Source organism: Tyto alba, unplaced genomic scaffold (assembly GCF_018691265.1).
Source record: "Tyto alba isolate M040663 unplaced genomic scaffold, T.alba_DEE_v4.0 Super-Scaffold_1, whole genome shotgun sequence".
Lineage (NCBI taxonomy): Eukaryota > Metazoa > Chordata > Aves > Strigiformes > Tytonidae > Tyto > Tyto alba.
The window spans coordinates 34882624-34904759 of NW_024881261.1; the positions used below are offsets into that span (position 1 = coordinate 34882624).

Here is a 22136-nt window from a genome sequence, read left to right on the forward strand (position 1 = left end):
GGGCCGTTTCTGTGTTGAGAGAATTCAGACAGTATCTGGCAACTGGTTCCCTATTTTGGTGTAGGTCAATAAGGTAGTATTCCATAAGCACAAGTGGATAGGCTAAATGTAATGGAGCCTGGAGCTCTGCATTAGAAGAAAGGCTTAATTGTCCTGTGTCAGGCTGCTTGCAGTTGTTATACTTAGGACTTATTAAATAAATGTTCCTGACATAGCAAAGTCCCACTTTGCTAAGCTGGGAAGTTAATAGCCTTCTTGTTCTGCTCAAGAATGTGCTTTATTCAGATCTGTCAGTGCTTCTAGGTATATTTTTTCACTGTTAAGAGTTTTTTTTCTATTGTTTGGGGAGATACTCTCTATGTAAGACAGGTTTGAAAATTTTAACAGACCTGTTTCTGATTACATTCCTACCTTTTGGTAACTCTAAAAGTGCTAAAGGAGTTGCTGAGTTTAAGGCTTCCTACTGCTAGCAGACATGTTCTTTTAATAGTATTTCTGTGATTTCCCCTGCTCCTTGCCCAGGGTGGGGGGTGGAAGAAAAAGTAGGATACAATTTGGTGTAAGGTTCAGGAGCTTATCCTCATGCTACTCTGACCTCGTAACAGGCTAACATTTTGGTCCAATTGTATTCTTTGTAATCACTTGAATACACAGTCTTTTAATGTAGATTGTTATGGTTAGTGTTGTTTGGTAGCAAAACAGAACTAAATTCTGTCAGGTGCTGGAGAGAAGGACTTTGTTTAGTGTAGTGCCTTTCAAAAACATTCAGGACAAAAATGCCCCGGTGAGCTTTTGTTTGTCTGGACCTGTAAAAACCTAGGAGATAGCTGGCTTGGTCTAGAACTTAGTACCCAGTGTTAATCCTCAGGGGGTGTTGGCAGGCATGACTGAGGGTCTTGCTTTTTCCACTTAGATTCAGGGGTTTGGGTTTGTGTGGCAAGGTTTTGGTAGCGGGAATGCAACAGGGGTGGCTTCTGTAAGAAGCTGCCAGAAGCTTCCTCCGTGTTCCACAAAGCCAATGCCAGGTTGCAAGGCAGACCCACCGCTGGCCAAGGCCGAGCCCATCAGCGATGGTCGTAGTGCCTCTGGGATATAACGTGTTGAAGGAGGGGGAAAAATACTGTGCAACTGCCACCAAAGAGCAGAGTGAGACTGTGTGAGAGCAAGAACCCTGCAGACACCAAGGTCACAGAAGAAGGAGGGGCAGGAGGTGCTCCAAGCACCGGAGCAGAGCCTCCCCTGCAGCCCGTGGTGCAGCCCATGGTGAGGCAGGCTGTGCCCCGCACCCACGGACATCCACAGTGAGCAGATCTCCACCTGCAGCCCGGGGAGGACCCCACGCTGGAGCAGGTGGAGGCCTGAAGGAGGCTGTGACCCCGTGGGGAGCCCACGCTGGAGCAGGCTCCGTGGAGAGAGGAGCTCATGCTGGAGCAGTTGGTGAAGAGCTGCAGCTGGTGGGAAGGGCTCACAGTGGAGAAGTGGGTGGAGGACTGTCCCGTGGGAGGGACCCTGTGCTGGAGCAGGGAAAGAGTGGGATGAGTCCAGGCCCTGAGGAGGAAGGAACAGCAGAGACAACGGGTGATGAACTGACCACAACCCCCATGCCCTGTCCTCTTGTGTCGCTGCAAGGGAGGAGGGAGAGAACTCAGGGGTAAAGCTGAGCCTGGGAAGAAGGGAGGGGTGGGGGGAAGGTGCTTTCAGGATTTGGTTTTGTTTCTCGTTATCTTACTCTGATTTGATTGGTGATAAATTAGATTACTTTTTTTCCCCTAAGTGGAGTCTGTTTTGCCCCTGGCAGTAATTGCTGAATGATATCCCTGTCCTTAGACCCACGCACCTTCTGTTATATTTTTCTCTCCCCTGTTAAGCTTAGGAGGGGAGTGATAGACTCGCGTTGTTGGGCACCTGGCATTCAGTTAGGGTCAGCCCACCACATGAAGGTTTTTATGTTGCTGAATAGGAGGCTTACAGATACTCTTTATGCCTTATTTTGACTGTGAGGGTACCACACAGGGTTGTGTAGTGTTTATAACTTTAGTGCATAATGGATGAGCCTTACTGCTTTATAGTGGAAGAAAAAGAGAAAAAATCCAAACTGTTTCTCTTCTATGGGAGTGGATTTCAAGTATGAGTACTGTACAGTTTAGGCAAAAATGTATGGTTTTCTACTGTGTGCTGGTTGAAACCTCAGTGGATACATTGTTCAGGAATATTTTCATATCTGCCTCTTTAAAGCCAAGAACAGCTAACCAAAGACTCAGGCACTGTTCTTTAAAACAGATGTCATGATGCTGTTTTTCGTTGTGCTACACTGTCCTCCATGACATCCTTGTCTCTAAATTGGAGAGACATGGATTTGACAGATGGTCCAGCCATTGGATAGGGAATTGACTAGATGGATGCACCCAAAGAGGTGCAATCAACAGCTCAATGTCCAAGTGGAGAGCAGTGACGAGTGGCGTTCCTCAGGGGTCGGTGTTAGGACCGGCGCTGTTTAACATCTTTGCTGGTGACACGGACAGTGGGATGGAGTGCACCCTCAGCAAGGTCACCGACGGCCCCGAGCTGTGTGCTGGGTGACACGCTGGAGGGCAGGGATGCCATCCAGAGGGACCTGGACAGGCTGGAGAGGGGGGCCCGGGCAAACCTCATGGAGTTCAACAAGGCCAAGGGCAAGGTCCTGCCCGGGGGTCGGGGCAATCCCCAGCACAAACCCAGGCTGGGCCCTCGAGGAGCGGCTGGAGAGCAGCCCCAAGGAGAGGGGCTGGGGGGGTTGGTGGGGGGAAAACTGCCCGTGAGGCAGCCCCGTGCGCTCGCAGCCCAGAACCCACCCGTGCCCTGGGCTGCAGCCAGAGCAGGGGGGGCAGCAGGGCCAGGGAGGGGATTCTCCCCCTCTGCTCCGCTCTGGGGAGACCCCCCTGCAGTGCTGGGGCCAGCTCGGGGGCCCCCAACAGCAGAAGGACACGGAGCTGCTCGAGCGGGGCCAGAGGAGGCCACGGAGATGCTGGGGGGGCTGGAGCAGCTCCCCTGGGAGGCCGGGCTGAGAGAGTTGGGGGGTTCAGCCTGGAGAAGAGAAGGCTCCGGGGAGACCTTCGAGCGGCCTCCCAGGGCTTAAAGGGGGGACAGGAGAGGTGGGGAGGGACTCTGCATCAGGGGTGTGGGGATAGGAGGAGGGGTGGCGGTTTTAAACTAAAAGAGGGCAGATTTGTATGAGACATAAGGAAGAAATTCTTCCCTGTGAGAGTGGTGAGGTGCTGGTCCAGGGTGCCCAGAGCAGCTGTGGCTGCCCCCTCCCTGGAAGGGTTCAAGGCCAGGTTGGACGGGGCTGGGAGCACCCTGGGCTGGGGGAAGGGGGCCCTGCCTGTGGCAGGGGGGTGGGACTAGATGGGCTTCAAAGTCCCTTCCAGCCCAAACCATCCTATGAGTCTATGGTTTGTTTGCATTAGTAAACTTCCCTTCAAAAGAAATCTTCCTTGAAGTAACCTTGCTAACAATGATGTGGAATAGTAACTGTAGTTCATATAGAAGCAAAATAATACTAACAACGTCAGACCTAGTATGTGCATATGTACTTAGAAAAGCTTGTGTGTGTATATGAGAGGAATGGGAGATGCTCCTATCATAACCTGCAGGTAAAGACTAGTATTGGGAGGGGGAACTGAGCATAGGCAGCAAAATAAGGAAGAGTATCAGGTATTTATATTCGCTTCCATGGTTCTGTGGAGATGGGGAGAATTCTTTTCTTCTTCAATCTGCCAAATGCTGCCAAGTAATCTTTTGGGATGTAAATGCATATTTCCACTGTAGATGTGCACGTTAGCAAATGTCTGGCTCGATATCAGCCTGTGCCAAGATTCTCAGTCAGTAGCTGGACAAATCAGTGTCATCTTTGTTACCAAACTTGTTAAGGAAAGGGAATTTAGCAAATGGTGTTGTCTCCAAAGTATCTCATACTGAAGGGGTCTCCTGAAGGCTTTTACTATTAGGGAAGCTTTGTGGTCCATGTCTTTCTGCATTTCAGGGGAACAAAAGAATAAACTGCCAAACAGTATTCCTTGCTTCGGGCGATTCTTGGGCAATGTGAACAGACTGAAGTTTTAAATGCACTGTTAGTTTAATGGCTTACTGTTTGGGGAGTCTGGATGCAAATAGTCTTTTTGAGCAACTTGGTGGCTTTCATTTGTGTGTCTTTTTTTTTTTTTTTTTTAACATGAGCTTTAGAGTTGTTTACTATCCGGGTTAAATATACTCAGTGCCAGAGCAATGTGTATACAGGTGACCAGTTTTTCTGTTCTCAAGTGCAAACTCAGTTGCTTTGCCTCAGAAATGAGTTTTTCAAATAGTTGTGCACTTTAAAGCTATTTAAACTGTAAGACTGTAGATTATATGATAACACAGGCATTAGTTTTTATTTGTTGTATTACAGCTATGCGGATACACAGACACATTGTTTTATTTGGATTTCAAGGCTTTCTGATACATTTTTTTCCTTTGTCTTTTGATTTTAATCTCCTAGTAATTTGAGAAATGTTTATCTCTAAATGAGCAAAATGTCTGTAGAGGAAGTATCTGTACCAAAAAAGGAATCCTATACTAGTTGCTGAGTACAGCTGAAAAACTGAAATACCTAGGCATAGAACTGGCAGTCAGATTACATTGGTGAGCAGGATTATCCAGATATCTACTGGTAAAATAAAGTAAATGACATCATGTTCAGCCGAAATCTGTTTCCATCTGTGAAAACTGGCTTTGGTTTTGCTACATTAGTGCAGTGTGCTGATATCCAGTGTGAAATACAAACTGCACTTCTAAATATAACACTTAAGCTTTTAAATTTGAAAAGCTTTGGAGTAGTTGGGTACATCCTTTAAGTGTTGGACAGTTACTGTAGAAATACCACAGGAGGGATGCACTAAAAATGCGTAGCAATAGGCGTTGCTAACAACTTTGAGATTTTTGGAGCTATTGATTCAATCAGGAAGTCTACTAGAAGATGCTCAGCTGTTGTAGCTATGTATGTCAATGATACTGATTGTGCTCATCCTCCCTGCTGCTCCTGTTCTATGTGTTCCTGCTTCAGTCACCTGCAGTGGGTCTCCCTCTTGCTTGTATACTAATCTATCATGTATAGATTGAGGGTACAAGTGAATTTGCTGGCCTTCAGCTACTCACTGGTGACAAGTTGGATTTTCTATTGTTAAGTTGCCTGGTAGCTAAGGTTATATGACTTGGTCTGTGTGAAGGAGGTACTGATGCCAGAGTTGGCAGCAGCATCATGCCATGCTTAAAATGTCAGCTTTGGTTGTGAAGAGATAAAAACCTCACAGTACTGATGCCTATTTTTACTGACTAAATGTGCTGATGTTTTTTATTTAGTCCTATTTACCCTCTTCTAGTGAACAAGTGGCTGTTTTTCTAACACTTTAATCTTACGGCAGTATTGAACACTAATAAGTAATAATATATTGTGGTATTAAGTTTCTTGTTCTTTGGTTTTAAAAGTGATTTCAGAAGAATTCTTTGAAAGAAAAAAAGTGAGTACTAAAATAGGGATATTTCTGACTCCTGATTTGACCAGTACTGAATAAGATAAAGATTCTCTAGTAGGGGAAAACTAGCTACCTTCTTTGTGTTTGTCTTGTGCCAGTGTTTTCATTTAACTTGAGGTTGTGTTTAGCTTAGCTTGATGATCATCCTGCTGTTACTGTCATAAGCTGTCTGCTTGAAGATCAATTGTTTCTGAAGCAATGTTCTCAAAATTTCATTCTGTCCTAATTCTTGTCTTTTTCCAGATTTTACAGAATAATACAATCAGAGGATAAGTTGTATTTTAAAAATTTAAACAGCAACTTTTTTTCTTGATGAGAGATGATGCTACTTGACAATAGAGTGGAGAGGTATAGACCATAAATCCGTTAAGTGAAGGATTCAAACTTCTTTCTTTCCTACTCTTCATAGCAAGAGACTTACATGTGCAGGCTGCTAGTAGCTATTTCAATAAGTTTGGACTATTTTTTGAGAATTTGAGAGAGGTGCACAGATAGTCAGATATAAATATGCAGCTGTCTGAGAGTTGGTAGTGGTTACGATGTTTGGGATCACCTTCTGTATCTTCTATCTGAACAAATAAATTTCTGCCCTTGTAAAGTCTGTGTTATCTTATGAGGATTAACAAACTTTTCCTTATCTCTGATAATTAATGGTTGTAATTTTAAGCAGAAGAACAAGGAAAGGTCAAAACCATTAGAGCTGTGTTACTAAACCAGGGTATTCCACAGGGATAAAAATGAGAGAAAGAGCTGTTGTCCACACAATTTCATAAAAATGAAGGGTCTTTGGCCTCCTATTCCTTCTGTTTCCAGATCTGCTGTTATTTGGGTGAAGTAAGGTTTTTAACTCGGAAGGCTTTTGTCCTGGTTGGGAATAAAACCATTCTGGGTTTTTTGACTGTTGCTTTTCTTAGCCTTAGGATAGAAGGCCTTTGTTTTGTAGTAGAGCTGTATTTAGATAGGCTTCTACAGATTAGTACGCTGAACTGGAATTGAAGTAGTCTGGTCTCTTTCAAAAGGCGTTTCAACATCTGAAACGTGGGTAAGCTCTGCTGCAGTGCAGTAGCAGATTGCCTGTATATATTACAGAGCTTCAGGATCCATCTTCTGTTAACTCCAGTTTAGCATGAATTGTGAAATTTTAAGCTGCTGCTATGGTATACCAGTTAGATTTTTTCTTTTTGTATCAATATTGTTTTAAGGGATCTGTGGTGCACAGTCCCTTTGCACTACAGAAGAACCTGATCACTTGGAGATCTGCTTGAAGTGCCCTTTAGCTCCTCTGCTGCTATCGGCCATTAACAAATCTGTTGTATGAGTAAAGGCCCAACGTATACAAAAATAACAGATGCGCCCCAGATTTCTTCAGTTGCAGTTGTGTGTTGTGGAAGCAAATGCATCCTAGAAAAGGGGATGTAGATGTGAGGTGTATACGTTTAACTGGGTCCAGCTTTGGGCTTCTTAGTGCAAGAAAGATGTTAATTTATTTGAGAAAGTTCAGTTGAGACCACCAAGATGTTCACAGCGCATGACTTGAGAGGAGAGTCTGAATGAACTGGTCTTGTTCAGACAGAAAAGCGAAGGCTTTGAGGGGACTTACTAGCAATCCTGTGTAACACTTTGGAGGTTATGAGAGCCAGGCCCATCCACTTCCTGTGCCACTCAGTGAAGAGGGACAGTGGTCACAAACTCTCGGTTCTGTCTGGATAGAAATAAAACTTTGCACTAGGAGTCTTACTAGGCATCGGAACAGGTTACTCAGAGCATGCAAAAATTTCTCTTTTGAAGTCTCCAAGATCGGACTGCTGAAGCCGTAAGTAGCCTGGTGCAAATCTGATGTTGGTCTTGGTTTGAGCAGGAGATTGGACTAGATGACTTCACAAGCTCCTTTCAAACATGAAGGGTTCTGCAATTATGCTTCTGTGATGTTGTCCTCCCCCTTCATTTGCGGCATTTGTAGCTTAATGTCAGTACCTCTGCCAGTAAACCTCTACGACAGACCTCTTTCCATGAGCAACTGTGTGTTTGTCTTGCACTAAAGATGGAGAAAACCCTCTATGGTATCTAATGTTGAAGAAAATCTCTCACCTTTGTCACTAACCTTTTTTTTTTAACTTATGTACTCTTAGAGATGACTTTAGCAGTCTAAATTGGCTTCCTACCAAGTGGAAGACTTCAGTCTATATATGAGTGATGCTTGGAAGATGGTGTATATCAAACTGATTTAATTCAAACTGACATTGATGTCTTTTATACTAGGAAAGTTCTGTGGTAGTCTTTGCAAATAACATCTTGTAGAAAGTGAAGGCTCTTGGAGTAGTTGCTTAGAAAAAAAAACAGTTGGGCTACAAGTTCTTAGAATTGTTTCCTGGGTCTAACAGTGAGTGAAGCTTGGTAGCGTCATGCAGTCTTCTGCAGTGGCTCTGTAAGTAGAACCACTTATTAAACTACCTGACACAACTATAAAACCTTAAATTTTAGTTGATTATTTACTTTGGTAAAGTTCAGCCATTTGAGATGAAATCTTAGATGCTACAATCTGTCCCAGGTGGACTCTTTCTAAAAAAAAAAAAAAAAAAAAAAAAAAACAAAAAACCAACCAATCATGCAAAAAAACCCCATACATCTTCCTTCCCCTAGGTGTGAGGACTAAAATTACTTGAGTTCTGAACTTTCTTAGAAGATCTCGGTGTTCCTAAAATCGTGAGTTTCTCTGATATAATCATCCTGAGTAAGTTGTAAGTGATGCTGCAGAGATGTAGCCAGACTTTTCTGTAATTGCTGCTTTAGGTCACCTGGAACCTAAGGGCAGGCAACTGAGTGACTTCACAAAGTGTAACAAGCTGCTGAAGTAAAAGTGGGGAGCTCTTGAATTTGTCAAGGACATGGCAACTACTGTTGTCCAATTTCTCTTAAAGAACTGTTCTGCTAGGCTGTGGCCAAGACTTTTACTAGAAAATGCTGTATTGTAACCAAGTTGTGTTAGAGCAGATATTTTTTCTGATCCTGCTCTCAGATTGTTTGACATCCCCTCACTCTGCTCTGCACCTTACTTTTGATGAATTATAGCAGAAATTAGGTGGCTGAGCAAAACTGGATTAATTCCCACTTGCCTCCATTTCCATGTGTTGCTGTTGCAGAGTTCTAGCAAAAGGAGATGAAAATATGTAACTCATCTAGTTGTTTTAAAATTGCTTTTCAAGAATTTTCTGGTAATCTGATAAAAGGAGATGATTCTGATGACCTACCTATAGTTGTTAGAGGCTCTTTAAGTGTGGTAGCGCTGCCAGTGTGGAAACCCTCCTTTGGTATAGACAGACTGCAGGACTGGTTTTACTTGTAGCTGAAGCAGAAGAGCTACTAGTTGAACATTATCTACTAGAGGCTGTGTTACAAAACTCTTTGCTGTCTTCAGGGCATACAGCCTTTTCTGTTCGCATTGCTCAATTTTTGTGTATTGGTGAACTTCCTCCAGGCAACCTATAACATTGTGATTTTTTTTTTTTTTCAAGATGGAGAATGGGACTTTTACTAAGTTGGCTGCATTGCTCTAATGATGTATTGTCACTGCTTTGTCACATACAGTTTAACAGATTCTGAAAGCTCTTTTTATTTTCCCATAGGCTGGTGTTTGGGATGCTGTATCCTGCATATTACTCATACAAAGCTGTGAAGACAAAAAATGTGAAGGAATATGTAAGTTGCATGACTTTTAATTGCTTAATTAAATGACTGTGCTGACATACAGCTGTGAAATTTTCATTATGCAGTGCAATAAATCATATGAAGGTTTCATCCAACTTAATATTAGATACAACACCTGTGTTAATCTAGTGGTAATCCTGTGATATTGTTTGGAGGGCTAAAGTTAACGCTTCTCAAACTTTTCATAGACTTTGCTGAAACGTGTCCAACACAGTATGCTGTATACGGATATTTTCAGGAGGGTTTTTAAACGTAAACCTTGAAGTGTTGGTTGCATTTCAGCAAAATGCCCAAAATAATGCCCTTCTGGGCAGGGGATAGGAAAAAAAGTTTCTAATTCTGCCAAAATCTGTAGTGTAAGCAATGACAAATTTATTTTCAGTGACCACTTGAACAATAGCAGCAGTTTAATTGTCATTGTATGGAGCTCAACAGAGGATTACAAATCTACCTGGAAAAGGGTAGCTCTGGTTAATCTGTTGTTCCTCAAAGAGAAGAAAAAATATAACCAGGGAAGAAAAAGATTTGGTTAAGGTCATGTGGAAAAAAGGAGCAGAACAGACAGAGTAGGATGGAGAAAAACACAGTTACTATAGTTACTGCAGCTTAGTTCTAATCTGTTAAATTATTTCTTTTTTGGTGTGAGCAAGAATGATTACCACAAGAACGTTACCCAGTTGCAGTCACAAGGAGCTTTGGTCGCTGAGTTACTTCCCTGTTTAAAGAGGCAGCCTGACTTGATTTCAGCAACTCGCCTATATTTTCTACTGGACCTTGTTCTTAACTTGGCTGCCTGGCTGAGGGTTGGAGCCAGTGCCATCGCTTCCTTTAACTCGGCAGCCCTAGCTGTGACCTAATGCTTCTGTCTGGGTCTGTGATGTCTCCACTCTGTATTTGGTTGGAGGAGTATAATGCAGTAGCTATTGGTCTTCCCCATGTATGTCTTGCAGTTAGTCTGATCCAAAGTGGACATCATATACTGCTTCTGGTTTCTGTGTACAAGCCAGTTAGAGTTTATTTGTGCCCATAGAGCTAGTGCCTGCCAGAGTTAAGCTTTTGGGAGAAAAAAACCCATCAAAAATAAGAATTTCCTGTCTCATGCTTACTTTAATATGTCAGGAAGGTATACAAAGCAAAGAATTTATAATGTACTTTTCCTCCCTACTCCTTCAAAAGTCATCCACAGGTTAAGCAGAGGATTGCAGTTTCAAACTCTGATACAAGCAATCACTTTTATTTAAGAGGTTACCACTGCTTCTTGTAATATGTTTTCTAGAAAAACAAAAGTAATGTTTGTAGAATGGTGAGATTTTGACTCTTACCTCAATTGTCCAGTTAGCTGTGTCTTAGCTGTCTTCCCTGGGCATCCTTTTTTTAGACATGCCTGTCATTTACATAGGACCTTTAGTAGGCCCTGGAACCGTATTCTTCTAACTCTGTGCTTTCATTTAGTGGGAAAACACTGCTTTTCAGACACCTGTGGTCTTTGAGCAATCCCTGAATTTGCAATTGCATACAAAACGGTCATGGGACTGAGATGAATGAGACCCATCACAGTGACTTTTTCATGAGTGGGGAATGACATTGTTTGATCAGTGAATTACCACTCCATTGCTGGGTGGGTCGAGGGTCCAGGTAGATTTTAGGGACGATCCACTGCTTTCATCTTCCCAGCTGGGTCATTTTCTTTTGCAGAGGAGGGTGTAGATTTAACTGCAGCCTTTCAAATGACAGAGCCCTGCTGCCAGTCATGTTATGGCCCCAGCACAACTTCCTTTCCAGGTGTGTGTTTCGGGAGCCATCTGGTTTTGTTTGCTATATTGCAGGAGTTATGTAACAGTGTCATTTTTTACTTAACTGCTGCTTCCACCTGTAAAAAACAAACAATCAAAACATCTTGACTATAGATCATCTAGGTCATGATGCAGGAAATTGTTAGAAGATTGTTTCTGGGGAAAACAAAGTTTTCCTGCTGGTTTTTGTAATTTAAAATACTTCTGAAGTTTAGTTCTAGAAATTATGCTCTGTGCCTTTTGAGGAGATATATCTGTTCTTGTAATTAGTCTGGTTTAATGGAGTTGACTAAGATCTTTGAGGAGTTTTTTCACTGTGTTAAACCAAAGTGCTTGTAATACGCATCTGAAACATACTTCAGGAGTCTGAACAATCAGTCTTCTCAAATCCTGGCTTAAAAATCCTGACTTGAAAGGATGTGCTTCAGCCAAAACCAACAAACACTTGGATGGTAGGGAAAAAGCTCAACAAAACAAATCTGTAATCAGCCTTTTAACATAAAAAGCAAAACTCAGTCAAAGCTTCTGTAACTTCATCTTGAAGAATTAAGTCCATGGTAGTTTTCTGGGCAGTGTCAGACATGACCTTCTGTTTTTCATGTTGTTTTTTTTCTGGTATGAAAACAGCTGTAAGCCACTCGTGTTCATTTTCGTTAAGGATACTTTTGGTACCTAACGCATTAGTTGTATTAGAGTATGATGTGACTTGTGGTTTTGAGAACCTTCCCTCAAACCTCAGTAGGAGTCCTGACAGATCTCATGTGCCCTTCTGCAGGGCATTTTTTTACTGTTTCTAGCAGCCCAAGAGGGACTCCACTTTTACTATTGTTCCTAATTGGATAAATAGCTGTCAATTAAAAAGTGAATAGCCTGGATTAAATACACTGGAAAAAATTTCAGTTGTACATGTCATCTTAAAAATTGCATTGCATCATGCTTAGGTTGATGGGGCAAGGGTGGATGTTAATTCTACTTTTATTCAGGTGTTGACTCTGGTTCGTGGAAGGGTCACCAGTTTAAATGTCACATGGCCTGTCAGAGGTGACTTGAGCTATTGTGTACATTTGTCTTAGTTTATTCAAGCCTGAAATATCTAAATCCTCTGAGAGACTGAAGTGAAGAATGTCATCACATGACTGAGTTTCTTTTCAAACTGAAATGCAAAAAAGCATTTAAGATAAATGGGTCTGAAATGATGACAAAGGAAGTGGTTTTCAAGGGTAGTGTCCAGCTATGAAATAGGCATCAGTGTAGCATTAGTCTTTGAGTATTTATTTAAGTCCACTTCAAAAAAAGGTTGCTCTTAAAGTGAAGATTAAATCTGAGCCACATCCTCTGTAGGAAAGTATATATAGTTCTCCTTTGGAAGGAGGGTTTCATGAATTTAGGACTCGAACTAGTGCCTATGACATGTGGTGTTTAATGCTTTGTAGGTATACCAGAAGAGTTAGCAGCGTCTGTATCACAACTGAAAAGAGGTTACTATATCTGGTTGCGGGTGATGCTTTTCTCCTCCTTTCTTTTCTAAACTGTTTTGTTTTTTTCTAGCATAGATAGTGTTGGAATTTAAAAAGCACGTGGGCGCTCAGTTAGTATGAATAACCAGTGGTGGTTTGCACTGACCTATTTTGGAAATATATTGCGTTTGGCCACTGATATCTTAGAGAACAACGGCTTGGAGCTACTTCTATCATTCTTATTCTGAAATATGTAATCGGTTTAGACAACCAAATTTGAACAAATGTTTAAGAAAAATGAGCAGTTTAGCTAACTATTAGAACTAAAACCTGTATTTTGAGAGGATTGTGTGATTTCCAAACAATGATGTGTAGTGTAAATCTTAAAAACAATTAAAAAAGTATATAGATGTAAACCCCTGAAGCATTAGGATGCTTACATGTGAGCTCTTTTATTAACAGGGCTTTTATGGTTCTTGACATATGAATAGAATTAAATTTCCATGTTTTCCTGCACTGCCCCAGTGTTAATACCATAGTGCTGAACACACGGGTAGAACTTAAGTGCAGAGTATCGCTGAATAACGTGTATTGTGAAATACAGGCGAGGGCAACCTCACTTACTGATGCTGACTTCTGTGTGTGTGATATAAGCACAGGGATGAGTGTGGAAGAGAATGAAATATCCTTTACTGCTATAGGAGGAATTGCACTTTGTACTTAGGATAATCTACTGACTCCATGCAGTGTTTGTTTTCTTATCACTAAAGCTTTCTAGAGGCAGAGTCAAATGTGCCAAGCCAGCCTAGGTGAGGTTGTGACCCTGGTGACCCAGCCATTTCACTGAGCTTGTTGCAGCTGCCACCAGTTCTACTTAAGAAAAGAAAACCATTAGGACCCTCATACAATTTCACTTGAAACTTGGATGACGCAGACAGATAGTGTTGAATGTCTTGCTCTGACAGCTCTGAACTGACTGTACAGTGTATAGTGTATTCTGTGTAAAGGTGAAATCAAAATTCTTACTGAAGCTGGTGTTTTAATTTTCAGGTTCGCTGGATGATGTATTGGATTGTGTTTGCTCTTTATACAGTTACTGAAACAATAACCGACCTAACAGTCTCTTGGTAAGAGCCTGCTTGTTACGAACTCTAGGTGAAACTATTTGTTTCCGGTCTTTTGAGTTGTAAGAATGTAATTTTTATAAAGAAGTTGTGCTTGTTGATAGCCTTTTATTTTCAGGAAAAGGTCTTGGTGTATGTGAAGAAAAACATCTGTTTTCAAGCTTGCTTTACACTGTCACGCGAAGTAGGGACTATAAAACCACCACCCTTCTGTAGAAACTGAATAGGGGAATGGAACTTTTGAAAGGATGGACTGTAATTTCTCTGAGCAGGAATGTATGATGTAAAGCAAGTATATTAACTGTTTTCATTTCTTAAATGACAGTACAGTCAAATAAAAAAATGAAATTCATAGGTCTATAAATAATTCAGTTTTTGTCTAATATAACTTCTTGTATGTGAAGAATCCTATATGCTAATAAGTAATTGTGTTCTTTGAGAAGATCTGTTCATGATGATTAATTACTGTGCGTTTTGTTATCGGAGTTGTTGATTTCATGCAACCTTTAACTTGTCTTTAGGTTTCCACTGTACTATGAGCTGAAGATAGCTTTTGTTATTTGGCTCCTTTCCCCATATACTAGAGGGGCAAGTTTAATCTACAGAAAATTTCTCCACCCGCTTCTTTCTTCTAAAGAAAGGGTAAGAAATAACTTCTCATATTTTTAATACCTAATATAGAAATACCATGTACTGAAATACTAACTGTTGCTAGGTACATGAAAAAAGTAGCTCAGCATGTTACTGATATGCCAGGCAGCATGAACTCGGACTAGCAGAGGCAAGTGCATATGACTGTCCATCTAAATGCTTCTGTTGAGCTTGCATGAGCAGAAAGTGTACTACTTTCTGTTGATATGAGATAGCTGGGTGTTCACTGGTCTACTCAGTGCACTTCAGGAGCCCAGCTGAGTGGAAGTGATGCGGTTTGACTTTCTACTGGAAGAACATGTGCAGTACTCTCTGTGAAGAAGCATGAACACTGTTTTAGAAACAGCTGTTCATGTTACCGTTTTTTTCTACCATAATCTAGTAATAAAACTTCTCAGGACAGATGATACCGATGACTTTTCTGGTTTTTAAACTGACAGGATAAGAGGGAGACTTTCTACTGATATTTAAGGGAAGACCAGACTGCAGAAATATACCTAAACAAAAAACAACTCAAGAATGTTTAGCTTTAGCCAAAGCATGACAGGGAAGCAGATTTGCTTAGCTCTTTTTCAGTATCCTGTTAGGGTGTGTGGAAAGAGCAATCAGCAAAGGTGTGAAGTCTGCCACCAGAAAAACCTCAGTACAGAAAATAGCATTCATAAAGGTCTGTGCTGGGCTTGGCCTTTATTAGGCAAAACAAGTAGCTGACATGATTGCCACTGATGTGTGAACAGTAAGGTCATAATGACCTTCTGAAGGGTGAACTGAAAACTATTTCTAACTTCATAAGCTAAAGGAATTGTTCCCTGTAGTCTGTTAGCTGTTGTGAACTACCTTGAGGCCTTTATCTCCAGATCCAGGCATTTACCACAGCTGGGGATAAATGTAATGACTGTATTGTCCCTGGTACTTAACTATGTCAAAGCTCTGGCTTCAGAAGTTCTTTGTGAACTGACTTTACCTTTCTAAGGAGCTGTCTGATTTCACCCTAAGCATGTTATTTCTTGAATAACTTTTGTCCAACAAGTTAAGCTTACTCTTTGTAAGGAGCTTGCTATGTAGCTGCAGTATTTCTGAGCTGGAGAAAAGTGATCTATTCTATCACCTTGTTTGACCAGACATAATTATTCCTTAAATGAGAGAGTACAAGTGAATGAAATATAAACGTACAAAAGCAAGAATAACTGTCTCACTAAATACTATCTTAAAGATTTCTTCTCTTTTCCTGTAGTGATGGAAAGATAACGCTGTGTGGAAATGTGACTCTTATGCACAGCCCTCTAAAATTTAAGTATGTTTTTATTTTAGGAGATTGATGAGTACATCGTACAAGCCAAAGAAAGAGGCTATGAGACCATGGTGAATTTTGGAAGGCAAGGGTTGAATTTGGCAGCAACTGCTGCAGTGACAGCAGCTGTAAAGGTAACTTTCTGTCTGCATTAATTGTTTTTGTCCTTGATATAGAACAGTGTGGTTGTACTGACAATTTGACATTCCTAAACAAAAAGATTAATTCTGCAAATCTATTGAAAATCTGGAACGCAGTTTAAGGGTTGCAACCCTCTAGTCTGCCTCATTCAATGTTTGTTTGTTTAAGATGGCTTGTAGTTATTTCTTGGATGATGGGAATCAGTTTACTGTAATTCAAAAGATACCGTGCGGTTTTCTATGCAGATTTTTGGTAAAGATGACCATTGTTTCTTTTCTGTCTCTGTTGTGCTTTCTTGTTGGTAAACAAACTATTTAAAGGATTTCTGGCTTTTCTGCTGTTTTTCTCCAATCAACTTGAGGTAACTCCACATATGAAGTAAGGCATGAAAGATTATTACCACAGATAAAATTTACCTTGACATAATTAACTTGTTTGCAACTTGTTGATTGAATTATTAAATTAATACACTAAGCATAAGCTTTGCATACTGCTGTTTAGCATACTCTTGCTTTGTCATGTAATTTCTGTTACATCATGAAGTAACCTGTGGTTGTTACCAAATTACGTTCTTACAAAACTCATGACCTTCAGTTGTTCAGTTGAATTTCAGAGGATTCTACGTCTAGGAAAACAAAATCCAAGCGTATAAGTAAGATTCTAAGCAACTTGTGGCCCACCAAAAGGAGTTTAACTTGAGGCAATGTGTATCTTATTAATAGTCATTCAAACCAAAGCACAAAAAAAAATGGGAAAAGAAAGATGTGTATGTCCTAGTTAAATGATAGTTTTAAGGTGATCAGGATTAATTTCTTCCTGGGAATAAATGAAACTGCTGTGTTCATAGTAAAGGTGCTGAAAATGTGAACGCTGCTGGTAGATAACAGAAAGCAATGCAGAGATTCCTGGGTGTCAAAGCTAAATAGGTACTGCTAGCATTTCACTTAGCTTTCTGTGCTTGTTTGTGAACTTGCTTTATAAATAAAGACATTTCTAAAAACTGCGTTTTCAAATGCTATCTCAAAAAGGTTTGGAAAAAGTCATGCATATCTTGTTTGTTCATTTTCTCTCTTTTTAAAGATGTATGTGGGTGGTAGTGTGAAATATATCACCTTTTGTTTTAAAATATGGACATAATGAGTCTAAAATACTGACAATATGATTCAATTTGATCACTGATTCTTTTTTTGTTATTCAAATGCTTAATACTGCGTTGAGGTGTGAAATTATTTAGAAGGAAATAGGTTACACCTCTAAACAAATGAAAGTATCCAGAGTGAAAATAGGTTATATAAAAAAAAAAAACCAAACCCAACAAGTAAAACCTCAAAGTATTCTACTGGGAAAAAAGTTTAAGAACTGTGCTAAATGCTGAAATGCAAATTCTTTGCCAAACAGAAAATCATCATTTATTACAACATGCACCTGTGATGTTACTTATGTTCTGTGTGTTCTTCTTACGTCTGGCTGTCTGGCTAAGGTTGGATATTTCCTTGTTAATCCTTGTGGTGTTACAGAAATATTGTAAAATAAGTAACAGAAATATCTCCTCCCACTTTCTTCTGAAATAATGAATAACTTTTTCTTAAATGTCTGTGTTTAGATTTCATTGCTATTCAGCTGTGACTGGCAAGATGCCTGCTCTATTTGTTAAAACTTGTTAAACATGCTCATGAATATTTGTACAGAATTAGTTCAGTGCAGAGGAGATGCTTGGGCAAAACAACTACCACAATACCAAGCGCCTAAAATAGACATGATTTTTAAACAGTATGGAAGAGGAGAAAAAAATCTTGAATCTTTGAGAATCTTTGTTTTGGCATGTTAAACCTCTCTTCAGTTTGTCATTCCAAAAAGCTGAGCGTGACTGCTCCATCCAAGCAAATGGAGACAATGCATGTGTTCTTGATTTTGTTCCCTGGTTTTCAAGAGTTGACTGCTGCCTCCAGCAGGTGACAAGATTATCCTTTCAGCATGAGCTGGTGGAACATGCTATAGGATTTCAGGAATGGAATCCTATTAGCGGGATCAGTTTTGATGGGAAGGAGACACAGTTTCATCCTGGCTCCCCGGCGCCCCCCCCCCCCCCCCCCCCCTTTTTTTTTTTTTCAGGAGCAGGCATGCTTATTCTGACATATCAGATGTCACATCAGGAGTAGAGAATGTGGAAGGTTAAACATAAGAGGAGGTCCAAAGAAAGCTTTTGTTCACTGAAGTGTCCAAGCAAAAGACGCTACTATGTCTGCTTATGCTGACTTCAGGAGAGTGGTAGAATTGCTTGGAAACTCTCTGGAATATTTTCAAGATAAAGTGTGGGAAAGAGCGTTTTTTTCCAAGGGCTGTCAAAGGAATTGGGAATTAGTAGTAAAAGGCTAGTTGGCTGTGTAGCAGGGGCTGGAGCAGCCAGCCAGCAAGGTCAGTCTACTGAAATTTGACATAGATTTAAGCCTCTTAAGTTGAGACGTAATTGGCAGGAGTCATGACTTAGAGCTTACATTGCTATACTGATATTTGTAGCTGGTACTAGTTAGCCACTGGTCATATAAAATTTAGTGTTTCAAAACCTGGTAAGTAACACAATTTATTTTGTTAATGTATGCTACTTAAATTAACGTGACAGGAAACAAATCTTCTTAAAATCCTCATTTCAGGAGACTTAGAGATGAAATATGGTCTAGGCTGACTTCTCCAGTTTATTAATAAAAATTTTCTTTGGGATATTAGAGAATCAGCAACAAAATGTCTTTAATGACAGCGAAGTTGTTGGAGCTCTTGCAGCTCGAAAGTATATGCATTCGTGGAAATTATATCCACAACACTGAGTTTCACTGATTTATCTTGTGTTCTGATGCATCTCCTTTCCAGATCCTCTGAGATGCTGGTTACCTGCACGTTGCAATTTTTACCAACACATAAATTCTGACTTCTCAAGCTACTAGTGAAAACTGGTTTCTGTACTGCCAGGTGCGGGACAGCTGCTAATTAAGCTGTGACATGGGCTGTCATTCTCTATGAGGTCACATGAACACTGTTCTGTTGTTGTTGTTGACGATGATGATGATATATTTTGAGGGCTGTGTTTCTGCATGTCTTAGTCATCCTGAATCTGCTGCCTCTTTGCTAAATGACTATTATTCCAACAGCCTTGCTCAGCCTTCCCGCTCAGGGCACGGCAGAGGCAGGGGGTGTCTTGCAGCCAGCTGTGGCGTACAGCCAGCATCACTGTGAGGGGCCCAGCTCCCCAGCAATACTGCTTTCATCCCGCCTCCCTGCTGGGACCGCCTGGCAGGCTGCAGAGGTCATTCACAGGACAGCAGTCCCTCTCGGGGTTGAGAGGGAGCAGAAGTCATTCCCTGTCAGCCCGGATGGGATCAGCGGGAGAACAGCTGGGAATGTGGGTGCTGCGCCCCGCAGCTCTTGCAGCCACAGAGCTCCAAGCAGCTCTCTGCACGTCGAGTCCATTGAGAACTTGCCCAATGAAGGCAAGCAGCTGTATTCAGTGAGCCTGACTGCTGACGGGGGTGCAAGGCCAATTTAAACAACAACAACAACAACAAAAAAAAAGAATCCCAGAGGCAGACACACTTCGCGGTGTCTGTTTACAGCAACTTCCCTGGCTTAAGTATATAGACTGTAAAGAATACATGCTCAATAACACAGTAGAGAACAGCATTGCATATATGATGGTCAGCTGATGAGATGGCATACCAATAGTTTACTAGAGTCTGAGTAGTTTCAGGAGTCCCTTAAGTAGGCTATATTTATCAAAAACTAGATTTAGAAATCTGTTACAACTTTAGTGTTTCAGATTGGTCACTGGTAATGAATGTGGTCTCTGAAAATCGTTTAATATGTTTTAGGAACTACTATTGAATAAATAAGCAAACTCATTCTTTAAGACTTGCATTTTGCTTAGACCACACAAATTTCACAGTTCATCTCCCTTCAGTGTTCACTTAGAAATCTGAGCATTGAAGTCATTCTGTGCTTTTTGCCTGCGTTGTAATTGTAAATGTGTGTGTCTCAATCTTCTGTGGTGTAATTTTGTTGGCAGTCTCTGGGCTGGATGCAGCCGGCTGTATTTTTAACTTACTGGTAGGAACTGTTGAAATAATGGGACACCAGTGTGTGCGTGTCAACTGCCCTGTCATCTTCTTGTGAGCAGCATCGTGGGACTGCGTCTGTGTCTGGGGAGAGGTGATGGCTGCTGCCATACCCATGGTACAAATGTGGGAGCAGGAGATCCCTCTTCAGCTCCACCTGCATTTGGGTTGCTCTGCCTTCTGTTTTGCAGGCGAACATCTTGCTTTCAAGCTGAGGCTGGTAACAATCTGACCTTTCAACGAGATATCAAAGCTCTTAATGTATTAATATTCTAAATGTGAATGTTACTCGCACGTTTCCTGCAGTAGGGGGTATTTAATCTCCCATTGCCTGCAGTAGGAGGGTATTTAATATTTTTCAGCCAGACTTTCATTGTGAGCTGATAGTAATCCAGGTCCTCACAGAATGCTTTGTTTCAGCAGAAAGCAATTGCAATTATCTGCTTTTTTTAGGCATGAGGGGTCCTAAATTTTATGTGCTGTATGAGCACAGTGATGTCAGTTGTTTTTTCTTGATAATTAAAAAAAAAAAAACCACACAAAACACCTTGAAATTTGTCCTCTGCTTAGTCTATGCAGTGGTGTGAAGTAGAAAACAATCTTGATTTGGCTAGTCTGGGTCTTCCTGGGGGTGGGATGAAGCCTGCATTCCGGCAGGAGATGGGGAGGACTGTAGGGAGTACCTGCATAGGGTTAGTGTAGTTTGTGACGACGACTCTTCAATACAGCAGTGGCTTTGCAGCCCCCATTCCTACTGTGACTCTCAGGCATGTCTGCTGCATCTCTTAGTTGTATGTGTATCCTCTCAAACTTCTTAATATTTGCTTTGTGTAACTTGAGTAAAACTTTCCATCTTGGCAAGTCATTTTGGAATGAAGGGCCCATTGTATGAATCCGCGATGTCCTCCCTGAATGAGGCAGTGCTCCACAGGAGCTCTAGCCTCATCGAGCGTGCAGTTTGGTTAAGGGCCCAATGTTATTTTATGGCACATAGCTGAATTTTTTTCCCCTTGGAAAAACAAAATTCTGTATCCGGAAGCTGCACTGAGAAATAAGGTTGAACATTCCCAGCTTGGATCTAGTTTTCTTATGTCAACAGTAGGTTAGGAAATGCAGGCTTGTAATGTGGAATCTTCTTAGCATGTTAGTTATTATAATCTTAATTACAATATCTTGTACAATTTCCAAATGTCTTTTTGTAGTGTATCACATAGTGAATGAACTCACTGTAAAACTGTTCTGCAGGTGTGTCTTCCTATACTTTTGCTTCTGGACAAATCCAGGTTCTGTCACTGTCCCATAGTAGGTTGTGTCCACGCTGAGTGGAGTTGCGCTGAATTTATATGGATTCTGCTGACAACCAGCTGGGTCCATTTTATACGTTCATCAGCGTGCAGTGATTGAGACCTGAGTCCAGTTGCATCTCTTCAAGCAGTGGACACAGACTGATCAGCAGTCTTAAGGTGTTATAGCAGATCCTCTTAGCTGTTACTTGTCGAAAGAAGCAGTCTGGTCTCTCCAGTTCTTTTCTCTGGTGTCCTGGCAGGTGACTGTAAGTTTTCAGGCTTAGCTTGTTGCTAATTTGGCATACTGTACAAATGCTTTTCAGTGCAAGAAGTGGAGTAGTAGAAGGGCAGCATTCCTGCCTCAAGCCGTTTTAGGAAATAAAATTAACCTCAGAATTTCTATAACAGTTTATACACAGACTGTACAATGTCCGCAGTGGATTTTACCTCAAATGTAACTTGTAGTTGTGTTCTTGCGAACTGTTAGTCATCCTTATGCGTGTGTAGGAAGAACTGGATAAGTAAAGGCTTCTACTTCTCTTACAAGAAACCTTTTCTTTGTTACTGTTTAGTGGCAATGTATGAGTGGTGTTAGAAGAATTAAAAGAATTTTTTCTTGCCTGTGCAGCACACTTAGTTTTACATGCTGTACCAATGACTAGTCATTAGAAAATGAATATTAGGTTTCAGCCCCTTCTCCCCTGCCGCCACCGTCCCCCCACCCCTTTGGTAGCCAGGCAAACTTAAGGAGTATCACTCTACTGTCTCTTCACTTTACATGGCTATTTTTAACATGGAATAATTTAGTGTGCTGGTCTACCATCTGCAAACAGTTGTTGCCATGAGAGTGAGAACAAATGGCTATGGCCAGTGGAGTAAGAACTGCCTGACGCTGGTGCTGTTGCAGAAAAAGGTGTGTGGAATTACACCCAGATTTCTGGTACTGCTAGCTAAGGTAATGCTCAAATGAGGAGTTTTGCTTAAAAGCTTAATTTGTAACAATGAAACAACATCTTGATCCTTTGCTCAGAAGTGG

At 41.1% G+C, this 22136-nt stretch overlaps 1 protein-coding gene across 1 annotated transcript in view; it reads left to right on the forward strand.

Moving 5' to 3' along the window:
• Positions 1-22136, forward strand: part of REEP3 (receptor accessory protein 3) — a 43156-nt gene that overhangs the window by 12463 nt on the left and 8557 nt on the right. Inside the window, exons 2-5 of the mRNA XM_042790074.1 lie at positions 9173-9245; positions 13555-13631; positions 14150-14270; positions 15591-15704. Coding sequence (XP_042646008.1) covers positions 9173-9245; positions 13555-13631; positions 14150-14270; positions 15591-15704 — 385 coding nt within the window. The remainder of the gene's footprint in view (positions 1-9172; positions 9246-13554; positions 13632-14149; positions 14271-15590; positions 15705-22136) is intronic.